We start from the raw sequence: 16,958 nt of genomic DNA on the forward strand, positions 1-16,958 counted from the left end.
TTGGGCAGCTGAGGAGCCCAGAGAGGATCTCCCAGAAGCAGGAGAAGCTGCCCTTCTGCAAGGGGACCAGGAGGGCTCTGGCTGGGCATTCAGCTCCTGCCTCCCGAAGGGCCCCTGGGTGAGGCTCAGAGAGCAGCCACTTGGCCAACAGTCTGAGGCAAAGGAGGGTCTGAGGGAGAGGCAGCCTCTGTTGCTGCCACCCCCAAGCCAAGACCAGGTAGCCCTTTTACACAAGATCAACTGGTGATGCTGGAGGAACCTCCGGACACAGGAGCAAAATGGCTGCCTCCTCCCCAAAGGAGCCCACAGGAGCCCCCCCAGTTCTTCCTCCTCCTGGATTCTGCTTTGCTTCCTCCCCCTTCCCATCACTCAAAGTGAAATTGGAATCGGGGTCTCTGAACAACAAGGAGGGTAGAATCCCTCTTAATTCCAACCTCCCCAAAGATACAGCAATCAAGTAAGAGGAGAAGAAATCCTTTATTTTCATCAAACAAATTTCGGCAAACTTACAAAAGATGTGCAATTGTTAAGGAGAGAGCAGCCCGACAATTGATTTCATCATCCGTTTTTCTAAATCATGAAAAGGCATAAATGCCAATCTATAAAAAAAATCACTGTCAAATATTACCCTCAGTATATTGATTGTCAAACGTTGTGTTATGAAATATATGGTCAAATAACCGTGCAGCAGTCAATTAAAAATACATCAACTAATTTAGCTGCAAAAATCTCAAAATGCACACTTCTCTTAGTAATAGTTTTATCGAAGATCACATTAAGCAGATAAAACTAAGGAAAAAACAAAAAGTAACCCCCACCTTCATCCCCAACAAATATAATGAAAATTAACAACTTATCAATCTTTCTTAAAGTAAAGCCAAGAAATTCTTCATCCGATTGCTCACCCCATTCGCTATAAACCCATCTCTAAAATCTCATCTTTAGCCTCTCACCTCTATCCACTAAGACTAATCAGCAAAAGCCCATTAAGGGGGTTATGCAACCTATTTATCTATGATAAACTATTATCTATGAAACCCAATTTGAAATCTTTTGATTGCACAATTAGTAACACAATATATTATTTTCTCCTCTGCTCCTCAATCATAATAGAAACAGTTTACTGATTCAGTGATAAAAGCAGTGATGAAAGACCCCAAAATCTCTCCTGGTTCTCTCATGCAGCATGAGAGTCCGGCCTAATTCAGAAGGAGGCCGATCCCATCTTCTCTCCTCTCTCCTCATGCTGGGCGTCTCCCCTGCAAAGAGGAGGGAGGAAGTATCCAAGGGTTAGTTGGATCAAGTCAGAGCCTGAGAGGTGCCAGAAGATCAGAGTTTGGGGGCAGGGAGACCCCTCCCCCGAGCCCTCTCCCCAAAAATTCCTCACCTTCCAGTGTTTCAGGTGAATAGGAGAGAGAAGAGGGATTCCCAAAGCATCTTCACCCTCACTTGGTCCTTGGACCCCAAAGGCCCCCTCCCTCTCACCCCATACGGCCCCCACGGAGACCACTCACCTGCAAGGGGGCTGCTAAACAGTCTGGTTGCTCCCTGGATTGGAGAGAAAGACACAGAATGAATCAATGTCTGGATCCTCTGAGGAGGAGAAATCTCTCTCTTCACCATTCAACCTCTTCAGCTTCCCAAACTTCTCAGAGGACATAAAGCTTTTTATTGATTCATTAATTAAACTTCCATCCCGCCTATCTCATTCAGGTGACTGTAGGCAGCTCACAGTAAATTCAATAAAATGCCACGTAGAATATTTAAAACACTAAAATGAAAACCAAAATCTCCCATCAGCAATAGCAGTAGACTTATATACCGCTTCATAGGCCTTTCAGGCCTCTCTAAGCGGTTTACAGAGAGTCAGCATATTGCCCCCAACAATCTGGGTCCTCATTTTACCCACCTCGGAAGGATGGAAGGCTGAGTCAACCCTGAGCCGGTGAGATTTGAACCGCTGACCTGCTGATCTAGCAGTAGCCTGCAGTGCTGCATTTAACCACTGCGCCACCTTGGCTCTTATCAGATCCTGTTGCCTTTGGTCTGACAAGAAGATCGTGTCCAGTGTGTGACCTCTGTCTCCAGTCGGACCCCGGATGACAGCCATGAACTCCTGGGCTGCTTTGGAGGCCAAACCCAGGGATGGCAGATTGAGGTCTCCCAGGACCATAATCCTGGGCAACCTCATGCCAACCCTGAGATGCCCCCAGCAGCTGAGGCAGGGAGCTGGCCATGCATCAGGGAGGCTGGTACAGTAGCAACAATCCCAACTGGTGAGCCCAGAGTCAGAAACAGGAAATCACCACCAGAATTGTAGGGTGGGAGCCTCCTGAGTGCCAGAAGAGATTCTCAGACGACCCCTGTAACCCCACCAATCCTGCCTGGGGTCTCAGCTGGGATCCCAAACCCTGAACCCATCTGGGCCCATCTCTGAGAATGGAACAACCCCCACCATCCAGAGTCAGCCAGGTCTCAGCTATGCCACCAGAGGAGTCTCTAACCACTGGGGATGATGGCCTCACTGGTGGTTTCCCCATTTCCCCTCAAAGAACGGAGGGCTCTTTCCTCCAAAGGGGCCAAGGCTCCACCATGCAGACTCTGGGCTGCCTCCCCTGCCTGAATCCAACAGGGAGAGTTTCCTCTTCTCCTCTGCAGAATGAACCAGTGCAAGGAAAGTGGATTTTGTGACACCCAGCCGGCTTTCAAGTAGGGACTAGAACTCACCATCCTTCAATTAGTCTCACTTGGTGGCCTCACCTCTAAACCAAACTGACTTTATTTTAATTATTTCACCAGAACTGGTCACAGAGGGAACCCAGGGAAGATGAATTAGGGGGGCCTTTAAAAAGTGGGACCCCCTCCCTCTATTCATCCCCTCATCCCCCCAAAGTCTTGTAAAGGGAGAGAATGGCTCATGCAGCAGCTGCTCCCTCCAACTTACCCTGGTCTGAACTGCTGGATCCTTTGTCACTTGCTGGAAAAGAAAGAAAGAAAAAGGGGATGAGGGAGGATGTCTGTCTGTCTGTCTGTCTCCCTCCCTCCTTATAGGAAGCTCAGCTCTTTCTGACTCCAGCTGCCTCCCTCCCTTTCTCTTTCCCACACAATAAAAATGCACAAATAACATGGAGAGAGTTTGGATCAAACTGCTTTGGTTAAAAGGCATTGGAAAGAATTCTTAAAATTTATTATTTCTATCGTACAAAGCCAGAAGGCAGAGCTGGCCTAAAAAGATACAGATGGATTTAAAGTTTATTCTTGTAACCAGTTGTGAGCCTTTGGGACAGGAGACCAAGAGGAGATCCAGCTGACATCCCCCAAATCTCGTTTTCCCTCAAAATGCTCCCTTTTCATCCCTAATTTTATGGAGCTTCTGACTCTCATTTGGCCAAGCTCTCGGCCTACTTGGGGAACAGAGCATGTCCTCAGCCAGAGGGACCTTCCACTAGCCGGGTCTTCTCATCTTATTAAAGGTTCCTTCTCCCAGATGTTTCTCCTAGAGGACTCCACTTCCACTAATAGCCTGGCTGTAATGAAAAGGGGGCCCAACTTCCCCAGCCTGGTTATTAGCATGAAGAGGAAGACATCCATGCACACACCCCTCTCAAATAATGTGGTGTCCCTGGTCCCTGCTCTAAGTTGGAGATTACATGGAAAGAGGACAATTCACTCACTTGGTGCTGCTTTGTAGTCATCTTGACGTTTTTCTGCAAGAATAAAAATCAGTGAAAGCTCAAAAGGATCCACCAGAGATCATCCAAACTCTCCCTCTGTAGGAGCAAGAACTCCAGGTGCTTCACTGTCACTTAGTCCCATCAACCAAGACAGAAAGAACTTCAAAATACAAATGTATCTCCTGATTTGCCCCAAGAGAGACCTGCTGCCTCCGAGGTGGATGGAGGGGAATTGGGGGAAGCAGGAGGAGCAGCTGGGAGGGGAGGAAGGTTTCCATGGAAATCCTTCTCTGCTGCTCTCTGACCAAAGCCTTTGAAAGGGACAAAGGAACTGGGATGCCTCTTCCCAACTCAGAAGAAGACAGGACTGCCCGAATCTCAGACTCAGCTGAATAGAAACTGGAGTCCCAGCAAGAGGCAGAGATCTCAGATGCTCCCCAAGAGGGCTGGGAAAACAGGACAGAGGGAAGCCCAGAAGAAGCTCCCCAAAGGGAGAGACTTGGGGGGAATCTCTCCATCTTCCTTCCATCACCCCCCTCCCCAAAAAAGATACTTACTGAAGAATACCACAATTCCAGCAACCACACACACCAGGACAAGAGCAGCCACAACGCAGCCAATGATGAGCCCCAGGTTGGATTTTGAATTGGATGGTTCTGAATTGGGAGAAAGAGCAGATCATGGAAGGAGAACCCCAAACCATCTTCCCAACCAGGAAGAGACTTAAAGAAATGAAAGCTGGAAATACCCCAAATTCAAAACTCCATGGGCTCATTTTTGGGTCCTTCTCAAAGTAACATGAAGGGCCCTTGCTATCCATTGTTAGAGGACGTGTCCTCAGGATGCTGCCTTCTTCTCACACCAGCCCAGCATGAAGGCAACTGAATTCCTCTTTGGCTTTTCCACTCAAAAACAGGCCTTTGCCACCTTCTGACTCATAGCAGCTTCCAAAACAAAAACTTCTCCAACACAATAAAACACACATTTGTTAAACAAAAACATTTTTGTTCTTTTTATAGGCTGCCCCAATAAGTCATGACTCTGAGTGGAATTGGGCAGCTCTGCATGCTTTTTTCTTCAGTTTCCGTGTTTGTATTTTATTATTTGAAGTAAAATAAGGAATTTCATCAGAATCGGCCAAGTATTGGGATGGGATTCTGTCCTTTCCATCACCCAAAGTCAGTTCTACAGTCTGGTCCCTGCAGCTTCTCCAGCCTCAAACACTGGAAGGACCACTGGATGAAAGCTCAGCTATGACCACATCTGGACACAGCTGGGGTCAGATTTCTCTCCCACCACCCTCCAGCCTGCCAGAGAGCCCAGCCTTCCCCTCCCTGCAGCCTCTCACCCTTCAGCTCCAAGTCCAGAGGCTTCTGCAGGCCGTCGTGCTCCACGTGGCACCGATAACGGCTCCTCTCTTTGGGGTCGATCCGGATGCTGAGCCAGTAGTGGTAGGTCCCATCCGCGTTGGGGGCCACAGACCCATGGAAGGTCTCTTCCAGCCATTCCTCCCCATCCCTCCTCCAGGAGGCATCGATCTCCCTGGGGTAGAAGCCATCCACGCGGCAGATGTGCGTCTCCATCCCATCCTCCATCTCCGTCCGGCTGCTCACCGTCACCTTTGGGGTCTCTGCAGAAAGGGCACCCCCAGAATTAACTCTGAGCCCCTCCAGAGCCTGGAAGGTGGGTGGGAAACTTGGAGGGGCAGGAAAATCTCCCACCACTTAGTTTTAACCCAAAGATTCACATTCCACACTTGCAGCCTCTCCAAGAGTTTGAGGAAATTATCCAGATCTGGAAAAGGCTCAACCAGAAGAACTCCTGATTTTGAGTCCTTCCCAGGGGCTCAGCCTGAAAAACCTCCGGAAGCAAATTGAGGCTCCAAGGAAATTCCTCTCTGGCTGCTTTGAACTCTGAGTGATCTTGGGCTGCTCCCTTCAGGGGAGGGAAAGTGGAGATGGTCTTTTAAGGTCCCCTTTCAAGACAACAACCACACAGAAGATTCTCCCTACTTTTTGCCTCCTCTTCTGCTCCCCTGAATCTGAGGCTGCTTCAGGCCTCTTTCCAAGGGACACAACCCCAATTTAAAGAGAAAGAGAGATCAAAGGGAATCTCACAGGGATCACTTGGGAAAAGAGATTTTGTCTCTCAAAAGTGGAGGGGGGAGCAGAGAGAGGTTGATGCCAAGGAAGAGAGAAAGGATCCTCCCCAGGTAGGGAGGGGCTGTGGGCAATCATCAGTGTGTGGGGGGGATTCTCCCATTGATCCTATTCTCCTCCAGCTGATCCTGGAGGGATGAAGGACCCCAGGGGGGAGGGGTAGACCTAGGGGAGAGGGGGGGGTCTACATGCAAGAGGGGCTGGAAGAGGAGGAGGGGGATTCACACCAGAGCAAACAGGCTAAAGACCAGGGACCCAAAGGGGCTGAATGTGAACAAGAGATCCAGCCACAAAGGAGGAAAGTCCAGCCTGGATCCAGATTCTCACCTGTCCTCAGCAGAGTCTCCTTCCCATAGGACAGGAACTTCTCCAGCCACTCAATGCACATTTCTTCCAGGTAAGCTTTCCTTCTCTCATTAAATCCTGGAAGAGCGTCCCATTTCCTCTGGGTGATCTGGGCCTGGGGGTTGGGAGCCACCCAGGTGAGGGTCTCCTTGTCGAAGGTGATGAAGGTCCTCCCTTCGTAGCCAAATTGTTTAAACCCTCTTTTGTTCCCATCTCTCTGGAGCTCACAGCCATACATCTGCTGCCATGTGTGAATGCCTGAAAGACAGACAGGAGGATGGTTTGGGGAGTCCTGAAGATAGACAGAGACCCCCTCCCTGCAGTGACCTTGACACAGGCACTGACACCCCCATTTCCTCCCAAGCATTCAAGGGGAAAAAGTCCCCATCAGTAATTGCCCTTTTCCCTTCCCTCGACCAGCATCCCTGCATTTCCCCCACAGGATGGAGCCCCTGAATCTCCCCAGGAAAAGGGAATCTGGAAAAGCCAGCAGAGGATCCCAAGGGAGATTGAGAAAAGAAGGAGTCGCAAAGAAGCAGAAGGACGGAGACCCTTCCATCTTTCCTTCTGCCGTTCCTCCGCAGGGGAGACTCTTGAGGGGGGAAAGGAAGGGATCCCAGAGAGGGAACAGTTGCCTGAATCTGCAGCTGCAAAGAGGGAATGAGAATCTTGTGCCTCAAAGAGGATCTGGTCGATCTGGGAAAAGCTTGCAGGGATCCCTGTGACCATAAATCATGCTCTGTGTTCACAAATAGCACCAAGTCAAAAGGGCTGGTTCCCACTTTGGGCTAACCAGAAACAAACCATGGTTTAGTGCAATGTGGGAATGAAGTCTTGAAGGGCCCCAAAGGAATATTTTCCTCAGCAACAGCAGCAAGTGGCCCAGTCTGATCTGGAGACCCAAAGGGTTATTGACCTTTGAAATGAAGTTTGAAGCTTACAGGCTCTGGAAGGCCCTGGAGAAGATATTTCGACTTCAAGTGAAGAGATTCTTGGATTTAAAAGAAAACCAAAAGGAAATCCTGAATTGTTTCTACTCCTGTGTGGGCTTGAGAGGGAGGAAGGACGCCAGGAACCCTCCAATCTAAGGGAAAACCACCTGGAAGTAGAGTTGAACTAAACTGACCAGTCCTCTCCTTTCCTCTCCACACCCAGGAATGACAGGTGAGGGGATCCTTTCTCTCCATCTTCTGCTCAGCCAGAGAACTTCCCTTTGGAGGAAGAGGAAGATCCTCGGGAGATCCAGTCTGATCCTTCCCTCGAGAGGAGATTCCCTGATCTCCCCATGGAAAAAATAGTTCTGGATTCCTGTCCAAGAAGAATCCCCTGCCATTCACAGGAAAGCACTGAATATTTGGCTGCAGTTTTCAACTTCTGAGAACAAATTCTGTCATTTTAGAAGCATCAAAAGCTAAGACAGAAATTGTCTTCTTTCCCTTGAAGATGAAATGTGTTCTTATCTCAGGTTTGGCACAGAATTGAATATTTGTGCAGCAATTGAAAGCACAGGGATCATATTGAAAAGGCAAGTTTTGTTTTTGGTGTTTAGTGTAAGAACACTATTAATGCATCTCTACAGGTCTACGAATGAAAAGGTTCTGGCCCATCTCTGAGCCTGGATGTTCAGGGGGTTTCCTGACATCTGAAAAACAGTTCAAGGGATCCTCCAGGGTCAAAAGCTTAAGAAAGGAGGCTTTAGAGAGGCTAAAATATATTTATGTTTATAACTGCTGTGAAGTTATAAACTTTTCTTTCTCTCCTTTCCTTATGTTACTTTCTATTAGTTTTTATCTTTTTGTGGAAAAGTTTGAGGAAAAATCAGATAGGAAATTTAAAAGGCTGACAGGACGTCAGGGATCATTAAAATAGTATTGAAAACACAGGAGAGGCAAATGTCACACAGCCTCTCCATGAATCAAGGCAGAGCAACCACATCTGGAGGATTGGGAGCAGTTGTGGTCCAAAGGCCTCCGAAAGGAGAGGAGGGAGCCAGGGAAGGTCCAGAGGAGGCGACCCAGGCAATGGGGGGGGGGGGGAAGCAGCCTCCCTTGGAGGGAAGGTTGGGACCTTGGGGGCTCTTTAGCCTGGAAAGGAGGCTCCCCTCCCCTCCGGCCGCTCTCCTTCCTCCTTCCTCCACCAGGGGGAGCCCTCTGGGCCCAGCTCTGATCCCCTGGGAGGCCAGCAGGGGGCCTGGAGGGATCTGGGGGGATCCTGGGGGATCAGGGGCAGGACTGGCAGAGCTCTTGGGAGGAAAGGAGGGGAAATGGGGGGTGTTTGTGGAGAAGGTTTTCCTCAGCCAAAAGGAGCCTTTTTCCTTCCATTCCTTTTCCTAAATGAGGTTCCTTGGAGGCGAATCTTCTCCCCCCAAAGGTGGCAGGAGAAGGGGGCTATGCTGAAGAAAGAGCCTCCCCCCCATCCAGGACAGCCCCTCCAAGAGGGCAGGGCAGGAGTTCAGCCTGAGGGACCAAGGAGGGGAAGCCAGGAAGGCTCTGAGGGACTCAGGAAGGGCCCCAAATGGAGGCTTCTTCCTCTCCTGCCTTTCCCCCTCAAGACCATTGGGAGGATCCTGGACCTCTGATCCCCCCCCCCCAAGATCCCCCACCCCATTTGGGCCTCCCGGCCTCTCCTTCCAACTGGAGGATGAGGAGAAGCTCCTGGCGTTTGGGCCCCCCTCATTGCCCCCCAAAAAGGGGGAGAAGGAAAGGGATCTAGTCTCCCCAGGTGGATCTGCACCAGATCCCTCATTTCTCTGGGGTGGAAAGAGAGAGGAGGAGGAGGATCTGCTTCCCCCAGGATCTCCTTAGGATCCACCTGCCCTTTTTTCAGGGAGGGGAGAGGCCTGTGATTCCCTTCCTCCCCCACAGCAGGAGATCCACCCAGGACCCTCCAACTGTCATGGGGGGAGGGGAGATTTCGGTCTCTTTTCACCTCAGTTTATATCAACATCCAGAAAGAGAGAAGGAGAAATTTAAACACGTTTCCTTTAACTGCAATTGGCAGAAATCGTCAGCGATGGAGACAAGGACAATCTTATATTGATTAAGGAAAAGAATAAACATATAAAAAATGGTTTTTTAAAAGGTGTGGAAGGAGCCTTTCCTTTGAAGGGACCCCCCTTTCTTCCCCCTTTGGTTCCTGGGGAGGGGATTATGGGGCCGGAGGAGCCACCCGACCCATCACTCACCTTCGCTCTGATTGTAGCGAATCCTCAGAGTCTCCAGGTGTCCTCTGAACGCCTCCTCATTGCCCTGTGATATCTGTGTCTCTCTGTCCCAGTACTGGGGATCCTCCTTCCCCACCTTCTCTATCCAGGAGACTCGAGGCTGCTTCCTCCGGCTGTGGCTGTCGTAGTGAATGAAAAGCTGATCATCCACGTACCCAACAGTGACAAAGTAGGGCTCCTGCCCCTGACTGGGGTCCGAGATGGAGGTGTGGAAATACTTCAGGGAGTGGGAGGAGGCGCCTGGAAGGGAGCCAGAAGAGAAGAGTTAGGGGGCTTCAGTCAAGGACCCGGATCCCATGGAGGCTCCCATCTGAGGCTCTGCGGAGGAAGAAGGAGGAAGAGGAAGAAGAAGAGAGCTGGGGGGGAGGAGGAGGAAGGGGGGAAATGAAGGGGGAGATGGGGGGAGAGGAGGCAGGAGGGAGAATGAGTGACTGAGAGGGAGAGAAGAAGCTTCTGGGGGGCCTGAAGGGTTGGAGGGCAGGGAAGGTGGGGGGTGAGAGAGGAGGGGAAGGTCTTGTCCCCCAAACTTCACCTGCCCCAATTGTGTCCTCCCCCCTTCCAGCAAGGCCACCCTCAAATCCCCTTCTGGATTGCTCAGTTTCTGCCCCAAGAAGGCTGCAGTGGCCCCACAGGTAAAAGAGGGGATTCCACCCCCAGAAGCTCAAAAGCAGCAGGAAACCCCACCTGGTCACCCCAACTTTCCATTGACATCACTGGGGGCCAAAGTGGCTGGTTAAAAGCTGCAGATGTTATAAAATGGGGGAGGGGGAATCTGAGTGAGACCAGAGGCCAATGTGAACCCTCACCCTAACCTCAATATGGGGAGGCAAAGAGGGCAGAGAAGGGAGCAGCAATGAAGCCACGTAGCCCCCCAAATGTTCCTCCTGTCCCTCTCCCACCGCCCTGGACAATCCCCCTCCCCTCCCAGAGTTCAGGCATCTGAGCAGGAATCGGCCTTGAACCCAGGACTCCAAGGGGCTCCCCCTCCTTCCACAGGGAATCTCACTGGGATTCTCCCAAGATTTCTTCATCTCAGCCACCCAGTTAGGGCCCCATAGGAACCATCATTCATGGAGGCTTTTCCTCTGAATCCCCCCCTTCACTTTCCCCAGAAGCTGCTCTGACCCTCGTCCTCCTCTGGGGCTCATCCTGCACTTTGTCAGCCCAAAGAAAGGCAGAAATGCCCCTCAGCCTCCTCGGGAGGGGATTGGGATCCTGCTCTCCAACCCTTCACAGGATCAGAGACTCTCAACGTAAAGGCCTCAATCAGAGTTTCTCAGCCATTTGGACTTCAATTCCCAGAATTCCCCTCATTCCCAGAAATCCATGGGCCTCTCCACCCTGCCCCCACCCCCCCTGTCCCCACTGGGGCTGCTTGAGTTCCTGCTGAGACCAACCATGGGGGGTGGGAGGGGGGCTCAGCTGGGAAGAGACTCTAAGGCTGCCCACTGAACAGAAAAACAACAACTTCTAACCAGGTTACAAGAATAAAAAGAAAATAAAATGAATAAAATGCAGCTGGGAAATCTGTCAAACTGGAAAATCCCCAAGGCCCCTTTTTGGTCTCCATTCTGAAAGCTCTTCAGATGAGAAATTCTTTCACCAAAGATTTGAAAGATCATTTTCAGGCTCCTTCATGGGACTTATTTGGGCAGAACCTGGGTCTCCATGGAAAAGGGCAGGGCCTCCAAAGCCCAGAGAAATAAACACAGGGAGTCCTCGGCTTATGACCATCTTTGAGCCCACATCTTTTGTTGCTAAGTGAGACAATTTTTAAGTGAGTTTTGCTCCATTTTATAAATTTTCTTGCCACAGTTGTTAAATGAATCCTTGCACTTGTTAAATTAATAAACTGGTTGTTAAGTGAATCTGGCTTCTCCATTAACTTTGTTTGTCAGAATGTTGCAAAAGGGGGTCACGTGATATGGGGAGACTGCAACTGTCATAAATATGAATCAGTTGCCAAGCATCCAATTCTCAGTCATGTGACAATGAGGACGCTAAAATGGTCATAAGTGTGAAAAATTGTCATTCTGTCACTATTTTCAATGACACTGAAACTTTGAACAGTCACTAAATGAACTGTTTTAAGTAGAGGACTGCCTGTAGTCCCACTGCCCATTCCCTCCAGTATGACCTCCCAGTCCATGGCAAAGGCCTGGGCCTCCCCCTTCCTTCTCCTCCCCACAATCCCGGAGGCTTCTCAGAGCTTTTGGGGAGAGGGAGCCCCAGATCCACTTCCTGCTCTGGGGAGATTTCAGGATCCAAAGGGATCGGAGCTTTTCTCCAGCAGAAGGAGAGGGGGATCGGACTCTCCGTGATCCAGAACCCTTGTTTCTTTCCCTTGTGGGGCTGAGCAGTGAGGAAGCCTGAAGTCTGCCTGAGAGGAGAAACGTCTGAATGGAACTCGGGTTGGACATCCTCACAGTCAAGAAACCCCTTCATGTCAGTTTGGGCCTGTCTGTCTCCAAGCAAGCCCTTCATTTCATGCTCCCCATCCAGAGGTTCTTCTCTTCTTCTGCCTCCAACCAGCCTCTTTAACCCTTAAGATCCGGACAGATTTTCCTTCTGTCTTTTGAAAAGCTGCTCCATTCATAGGGTCCTTTCTCAGAGCAAACAGCCAGGAACCCCCCCAAGGCCCCTTCCTGATTCCTAAGGAATAATAAGTACATTTTAAATATTTTGGATTCTGCAAACTGACCCAGGCTGAGAGCTCCTGAAATGGAAGGAGGAGGATTTTGGGTGGAAACATCCCTGCCTGTCCTAGAGAAAAGCTCTGGGGATTTGGGGGTTTAGGACGGAGGAGAAAGTGAACATAATAAAGGCCGATCTTTAGAAACCTTATTCAAAGGAGCCTTTCTCTCTCTTCTCCGGCTGCATCCACAGGGCAGCCTTATCTCAAAGATTCACTGTTGGCGTCGGCCAAAACACCAAACAGATTCCAGAAACAATCTGGGTCCCCCCAGCACCAGAAGCCGCCAAGAGCCACCAAGCCCCCCTCAAAAGCTCGGGAGATCTCGGAAGGCAAAGGGGGGAGCGAAGGGAGCAGCAATGAGGCCATGTAGCCCACCTGGATCTTCCTCCTGCCCCCCACCCCACTGGGAAATTCCCCCTCCCGTCCCAGAGCTCAGTCACCCAAACGGGAATTGGCTTTGAACCCAGGGCTCAGTGGGGCTCCCCCTCATCCCTTGAGCCAAGGTGGCCCAGTGGTTAGAATGCAGCATTGCAGGCTAATTCCGCCCACAGAGTTCGATCCCGACTGGCTCAAAATCGATTCAGGCTTCCGTCCTTCCAAGGTCAGTAAAATGAGGACCCAGATTGTTGGGGACAAGATGCTGACTCTGTCAACCGCTTAGAGAGGGCTCTAAAAGCACTCTGAAGCGGTATATAGGAAGTCCTCTTTTTACAACAGTTCATTTAGTGACCATTTGAAGTTACAAGGGCACTGGAAAAAGTAATTTGTGACCGTTTTTCACACTTACAACCATTGTAGCATTCCCTCATTGTCACATGATCAGAATTCAGACACTTGAGACAAATGGTTCATATTTATGACGGTTGCAGTCATGTGTGGCCATGTTTTGCAACCTTCTGATGAGCAAAAACAATGGGGAAGCCAGATTCACTTACAAACCTTGTTACTAATTTAATGACTGCAGTGAAATGGTCATAAAATGGGTCAAAATTCACGTAATAAATGTCTCCCTTAGAAACATAAATTCTGGGTCAATTGTGACTTCAACTCCCAGAATTCCCCTCATACCAGAAGCCCCTGGGGCCTCCCCTCCCTGCCCCCACCCCCTGCCCCCACTGAGGCTTCTTGGGGGTCCCTGCTGAGACCAATCATGTTGGGGGGGCTCAGCTGGGATCGTCTCCCTAAATTCAGTCTCTGTGAAGAGGGTCCTGTCACCTTTAAACCCTCTGCGGAATCCAAGATAAACATACAAAAGGATTTCAGTTTCTGACATGCAAAGTCCTGATCGAGGAACATCAAAGGTTTTTTAGCGGGGGAAAAAGGGAAAACCAGGAAGGAGGAATCTTTAGGAAGATGATTTAAGAAGCGCTTCTCTCCAGACTCTCATCCTGCTGCATTCACACGACAATCTGAGCCCGGATCGCTCCACTGCAGCAGCCTCTGCCAAGACACGGAACCGATTCCAGAAACCAGCCGGCTCCTCCCAGCACCAGAAGCCCCCAAGAGCCACGAATCCCAGCTAAAGGCAGGGAAGAGGAGCCAGGCGGAGGGGTTGGGCCAAGGCAGCCAGGAAGTTCGTGAACTGACCTGATCACCTGCAAACGCCGCTTTCCCACAATCTCCGCTTTGGGGGAGGGAAAGGACTGAGCTTGGGGGCGCCCAGATAGACTTGACGGAGGTCTGGAGGGGCCACCCGTGTCCTGCTCCCAGAGGGGCTCTCCTGGGGAAGGGGGGGGGGGAGGCAGCAGAGTCCCATCCAGGCTTTGGGACCTAATCTGAAAATGGCCAAAGTGGGGAGGGGGAGCGGACTAGAAAGAGGACCGAAGCAGGATTCTATTTCTGGGAAGAAACTTTTGGGGGGAGGGGAGAGAAAAAGTCCCTGGAAGAAAAAGGGGCTGAAAAAGGCCCCAAAGAGACTCACCAACGGAACTCTCCCACTGGGTGATCGCCAGCAGCACCAGGAGCCAGAGGAGCGCAGAGCTCCCGACCATCTTAGCCGCGATCCTCAACCAGCCTCTCCGCTCTCGAAGTTGCAGGGAAATGGAGACTCACCCGGGCGATCAACAACGCAACAATCCAGAGGAAGCCGGCGATTGGCCAAGCTCAACCAATTGAAAAAAAGTACCCTCCAGTCGTCATTGTTGCTAGGCAGACGTCCAGGCGCAAACGGCCAGAGAGGAGGGAAAGGGAAAGCGAAAGTTCCATTAGGAAATCCCCTTCCAGGCATTCCGCCTCTTGGGGGGAGGGGGGGAAGTGGGGGGAGGGGAAAAGCGGGAGCCTTTTCTGGGCCTGGGGGGAGGGGAGACCCCGCACAGCCCCTCGCAGTGGGAGATCAGGTGGAGATGCCAAAAAGGACAGCGAAGTCTTGGGCTGCATCAACAGAGGGAGAAGATCAAGAGAAGCCGAGAAATGATCCTTCCGGTTTATCCTGCAGAAGTGAGGCCACCCTTGGAGTGTTGGCTCCACTTCTGGTCTCCAGGATTCAAAACAGATGCTGAGACCCTGGAAAGAGAGCAGAGAGGAGCAACAAAGACGCTAAAGGAAGGTTGGAGGGTATGGAGGACCATGGAGAGGGCTCGGTATGCCAGGCCGACAGAAGAGAAGAAATGCGGGGAGGGGGGTTGTGTGTCTCAGGATAACTGACTTCCAGCACTTGAGGGTTTGTCCCGGAGAAGAAGGGATTCGGCTCTTCCCCAAAGCCCCAGGCAGCAGGACATGGAAGCCACTGGTGGAAGCTTGTTAAAGAGAGATCCAACCTAGAAGTAAGGAGAAATTTTCTAACTGTGAGAACAATTTACTCAGTGGAATAACTGACATCCTGGAATTCTGAGTGCTCCTTCACTGGAAGTTTCCAAAAGAAGACTGGAGAACTGTCAGAGTGGGATTGTATTAGGTCTCCTGCCTGGATCTGAGGGGTGGACTAGGAGACCTCTGAGGTCCTTTCCAGTGCTATGATTCTGTCTTTTACCTCAGACACCCCAAGTGATCTTCGCTCTGGATAAAAATGCTCAAAGGCTTTTTTGTGGCATCTTCAAGGCGAAGATATTTCTCTCTAGGGGAAAATGCCAGAGGTATCAAATATAATATATGAATTCCCTGTTTCCTTTTCTTCTCTGGGGAAGCCATAAATCTTTAGGAAGCTCCAAACTCTTCTCTTTTCCCACAATAAACTAAGATGGCTGCTCTCTCCTTTGGTGGCTCTTCTGGAGGCTCCTTGGACTAAAATAATAAATTTCTCTTCCGATTACAGTTATTATGATTCCCAAATTCTGTAGATTTTACATTTCCTATCATGAACAAAGTATGAGAAACATCCAACGGTCTTTTCAGGGCTTGAATATCTTTCTTCTGCAGTCACCTTTCCACAGAGCATGTACAGAGTGGAAATTAGGCCCTGTCTGTGGGAAAGAGGAGAGAATAGCTTGATAGCTCAAAAATGTAAAATATAGAACATAATATTTGTTCTATATATATAAAGAATATAAATCTTTGAAAATGTGTCAGATCCAGAAAGTCTCAGCAAGGCAGCCCTAAGAATTTCCAGAAACACGAATGAGCTGGAGATTGGCGCCCCCTGCTGGCCTTCAGATTTGACGTTTCTCCTCTCAATTAGCAAAGGGGGGAAGGAAAAACCATCCCATCAGAAGAAAAGGTCTCAAATACTGTTTTAAGCACCAAGCCAGTCAGAAATTAACCAAATCATGTAGAAACAAGCCAGCGAAAAATGGAACTGACCCAATTAGCTGCTGGACAAATGTAATTGAGCAGATGTGAACACTAATCCTGTGAAAGAATTCACGTAGATCTTGTAAATAACAAACTTTCTGTGTGAATATCTGAGCCGTGTTTTACACAACATGCTAGATTTGGACCTCTGTCCCAAAGGGGAGACTCTCTATTTCTGCAGAAATAAACAGCTGAAAGTTTCCTCCCTCCTTCCAGCCTGACTTCTTGGCTGCCCTTGCAGGGAAAGCAGAACCCAACGGAGGCTCTGGCTGACCGAGGGACCTTCTGCCTCCCTTTCACCCGTCTGTATTTCTGCCCCTGAAGAAGGCCGAGGCCATTAGGGGGACCTTCCGATTCCTGGTGAGACCTTTGAAACTGGCCGTCTGCAGGATGAGCCTCCCCTTCAGGTCCTCCCTTTTCTCTCTGGGTTCACAGCAGACGTAACTTTTGTCTGTTTTAATCGATTGGTCGGTTTATGATGTAGCATCTCATGCAAATGGGATCCACAGACAATACACACAAGTCCCAGAAGGTAAAATTCACCCAGGTCGCAAGAAACCCAGTGTGAGAAGGTTATGGAAACATATCTCTTAGGTGCGTGACTGACTCAGTTACGTCCGCCGTGTGAATCTGGCCTTTGTGGGTCAGGAGAATCCCTGGCAAATGAGAGGCTGGTTCCTGAGCCAGGATTTTGGAACGGAGCCAAACAGGAGACGGACTGAAGCCGCTCAGGACAGCCTTTGCCTGTGGAAATCAGAGGGAGGGGAGGGAGTTGCCCTGCCCAAGCATTCTGGGGCCTCTTTCTTAGGCACAGCCCTCCCCCACATGCCTCATCTGGGGAGGACCCTGGTTGACCCAGATATGCACCCCCTGCCTCTCCAGACTCCTTCCTTAGGGAGGCCCAGAGTTTATTGATATATTAGTCAAATGTATATAACCCTCCCGGGTGGACTACTCAAGTGTCCTCTACATGGGGCTGCCCTAGAAGGTACCACCTTTGAACCACCTTGGATGGAGTTGCCTTCATGGAGATACTGAGGCATTTTTCTCCTCTTGCCAGCTCCAAGGAAGCTGTTCACTGTTGCCTTCTTTGGAGATTTATTTTTTGACTTCCCAATGTAATCTATGCTGGGGGG

General features: G+C 50.1%; 2 protein-coding genes across 3 annotated transcripts in view; both read right to left on the reverse strand.

Moving 5' to 3' along the window:
- Positions 1-458: 458 nt before the first annotated feature.
- On the reverse strand, positions 459-14,170 carry LOC106541808 (H-2 class I histocompatibility antigen, Q7 alpha chain-like). 2 transcript variants are annotated; one of them, XM_087711295.1, is made up of 9 exons: positions 14,018-14,169; positions 9,363-9,641; positions 6,161-6,436; positions 5,023-5,304; positions 4,232-4,330; positions 3,675-3,707; positions 2,945-2,977; positions 1,515-1,548; positions 459-1,259 (listed from the first exon to the last, which is right to left on the reverse strand). In XM_087711295.1, the coding sequence occupies exons 1-8, from the start codon at positions 14,085-14,087 to the stop codon at positions 1,529-1,531; spliced, it is 1,092 nt and encodes a 363-aa protein (XP_087567421.1). In that variant the 5' UTR covers positions 14,088-14,169; the 3' UTR covers positions 459-1,259; positions 1,515-1,528. The 2 variants fall into 2 exon arrangements, with proteins under 2 accessions (XP_087567421.1, XP_087567422.1); XM_087711296.1 differs by lacking the exons at positions 459-1,259; positions 1,515-1,548; positions 2,945-2,977 and having other exon boundaries at positions 3,667-3,707; positions 14,018-14,170.
- The window catches only part of LOC148047228 (BOLA class I histocompatibility antigen, alpha chain BL3-6-like), a 94,731-nt gene continuing 79,287 nt past the window's right edge, over positions 1,515-16,958 (reverse strand). Inside the window, exon 9 of the mRNA XM_087711274.1 lies at positions 1,515-1,548. Within this exon, the coding sequence (XP_087567400.1) occupies positions 1,529-1,548 (20 nt within the window). The 3' untranslated portion in view covers positions 1,515-1,528. The remainder of the gene's footprint in view (positions 1,549-16,958) is intronic.

The sequence above is a fragment of the Thamnophis sirtalis genome, unplaced genomic scaffold (genome assembly GCF_051295495.1).
Source record: "Thamnophis sirtalis isolate CommonGarterSnake01/CBP01778 unplaced genomic scaffold, rThaSir2_p1.2 scaffold_3, whole genome shotgun sequence".
NCBI lineage: Eukaryota > Metazoa > Chordata > Lepidosauria > Squamata > Natricidae > Thamnophis > Thamnophis sirtalis.

Excerpts from the sequence above, each read along its gene's own strand:
- LOC106541808 (XM_087711295.1), bottom strand. The coding sequence starts at position 14,087 with ATGGTCGGGAGCTCTGCGCTCCTCTGGCTCCTGGTGCTGCTGGCGATC. Across the intron at positions 5,305-6,160 it reads GGAGACTCTGCTGAGGACAG|AGACCCCAAAGGTGACGGTG; the intron begins GTGAGAATCTGG and ends CCCTTTCTGCAG. Across the intron at positions 2,978-3,674 it reads TGACTACAAAGCAGCACCAA|CAAGTGACAAAGGATCCAGC; the intron begins GTGAGTGAATTG and ends TTTCTTTTCCAG.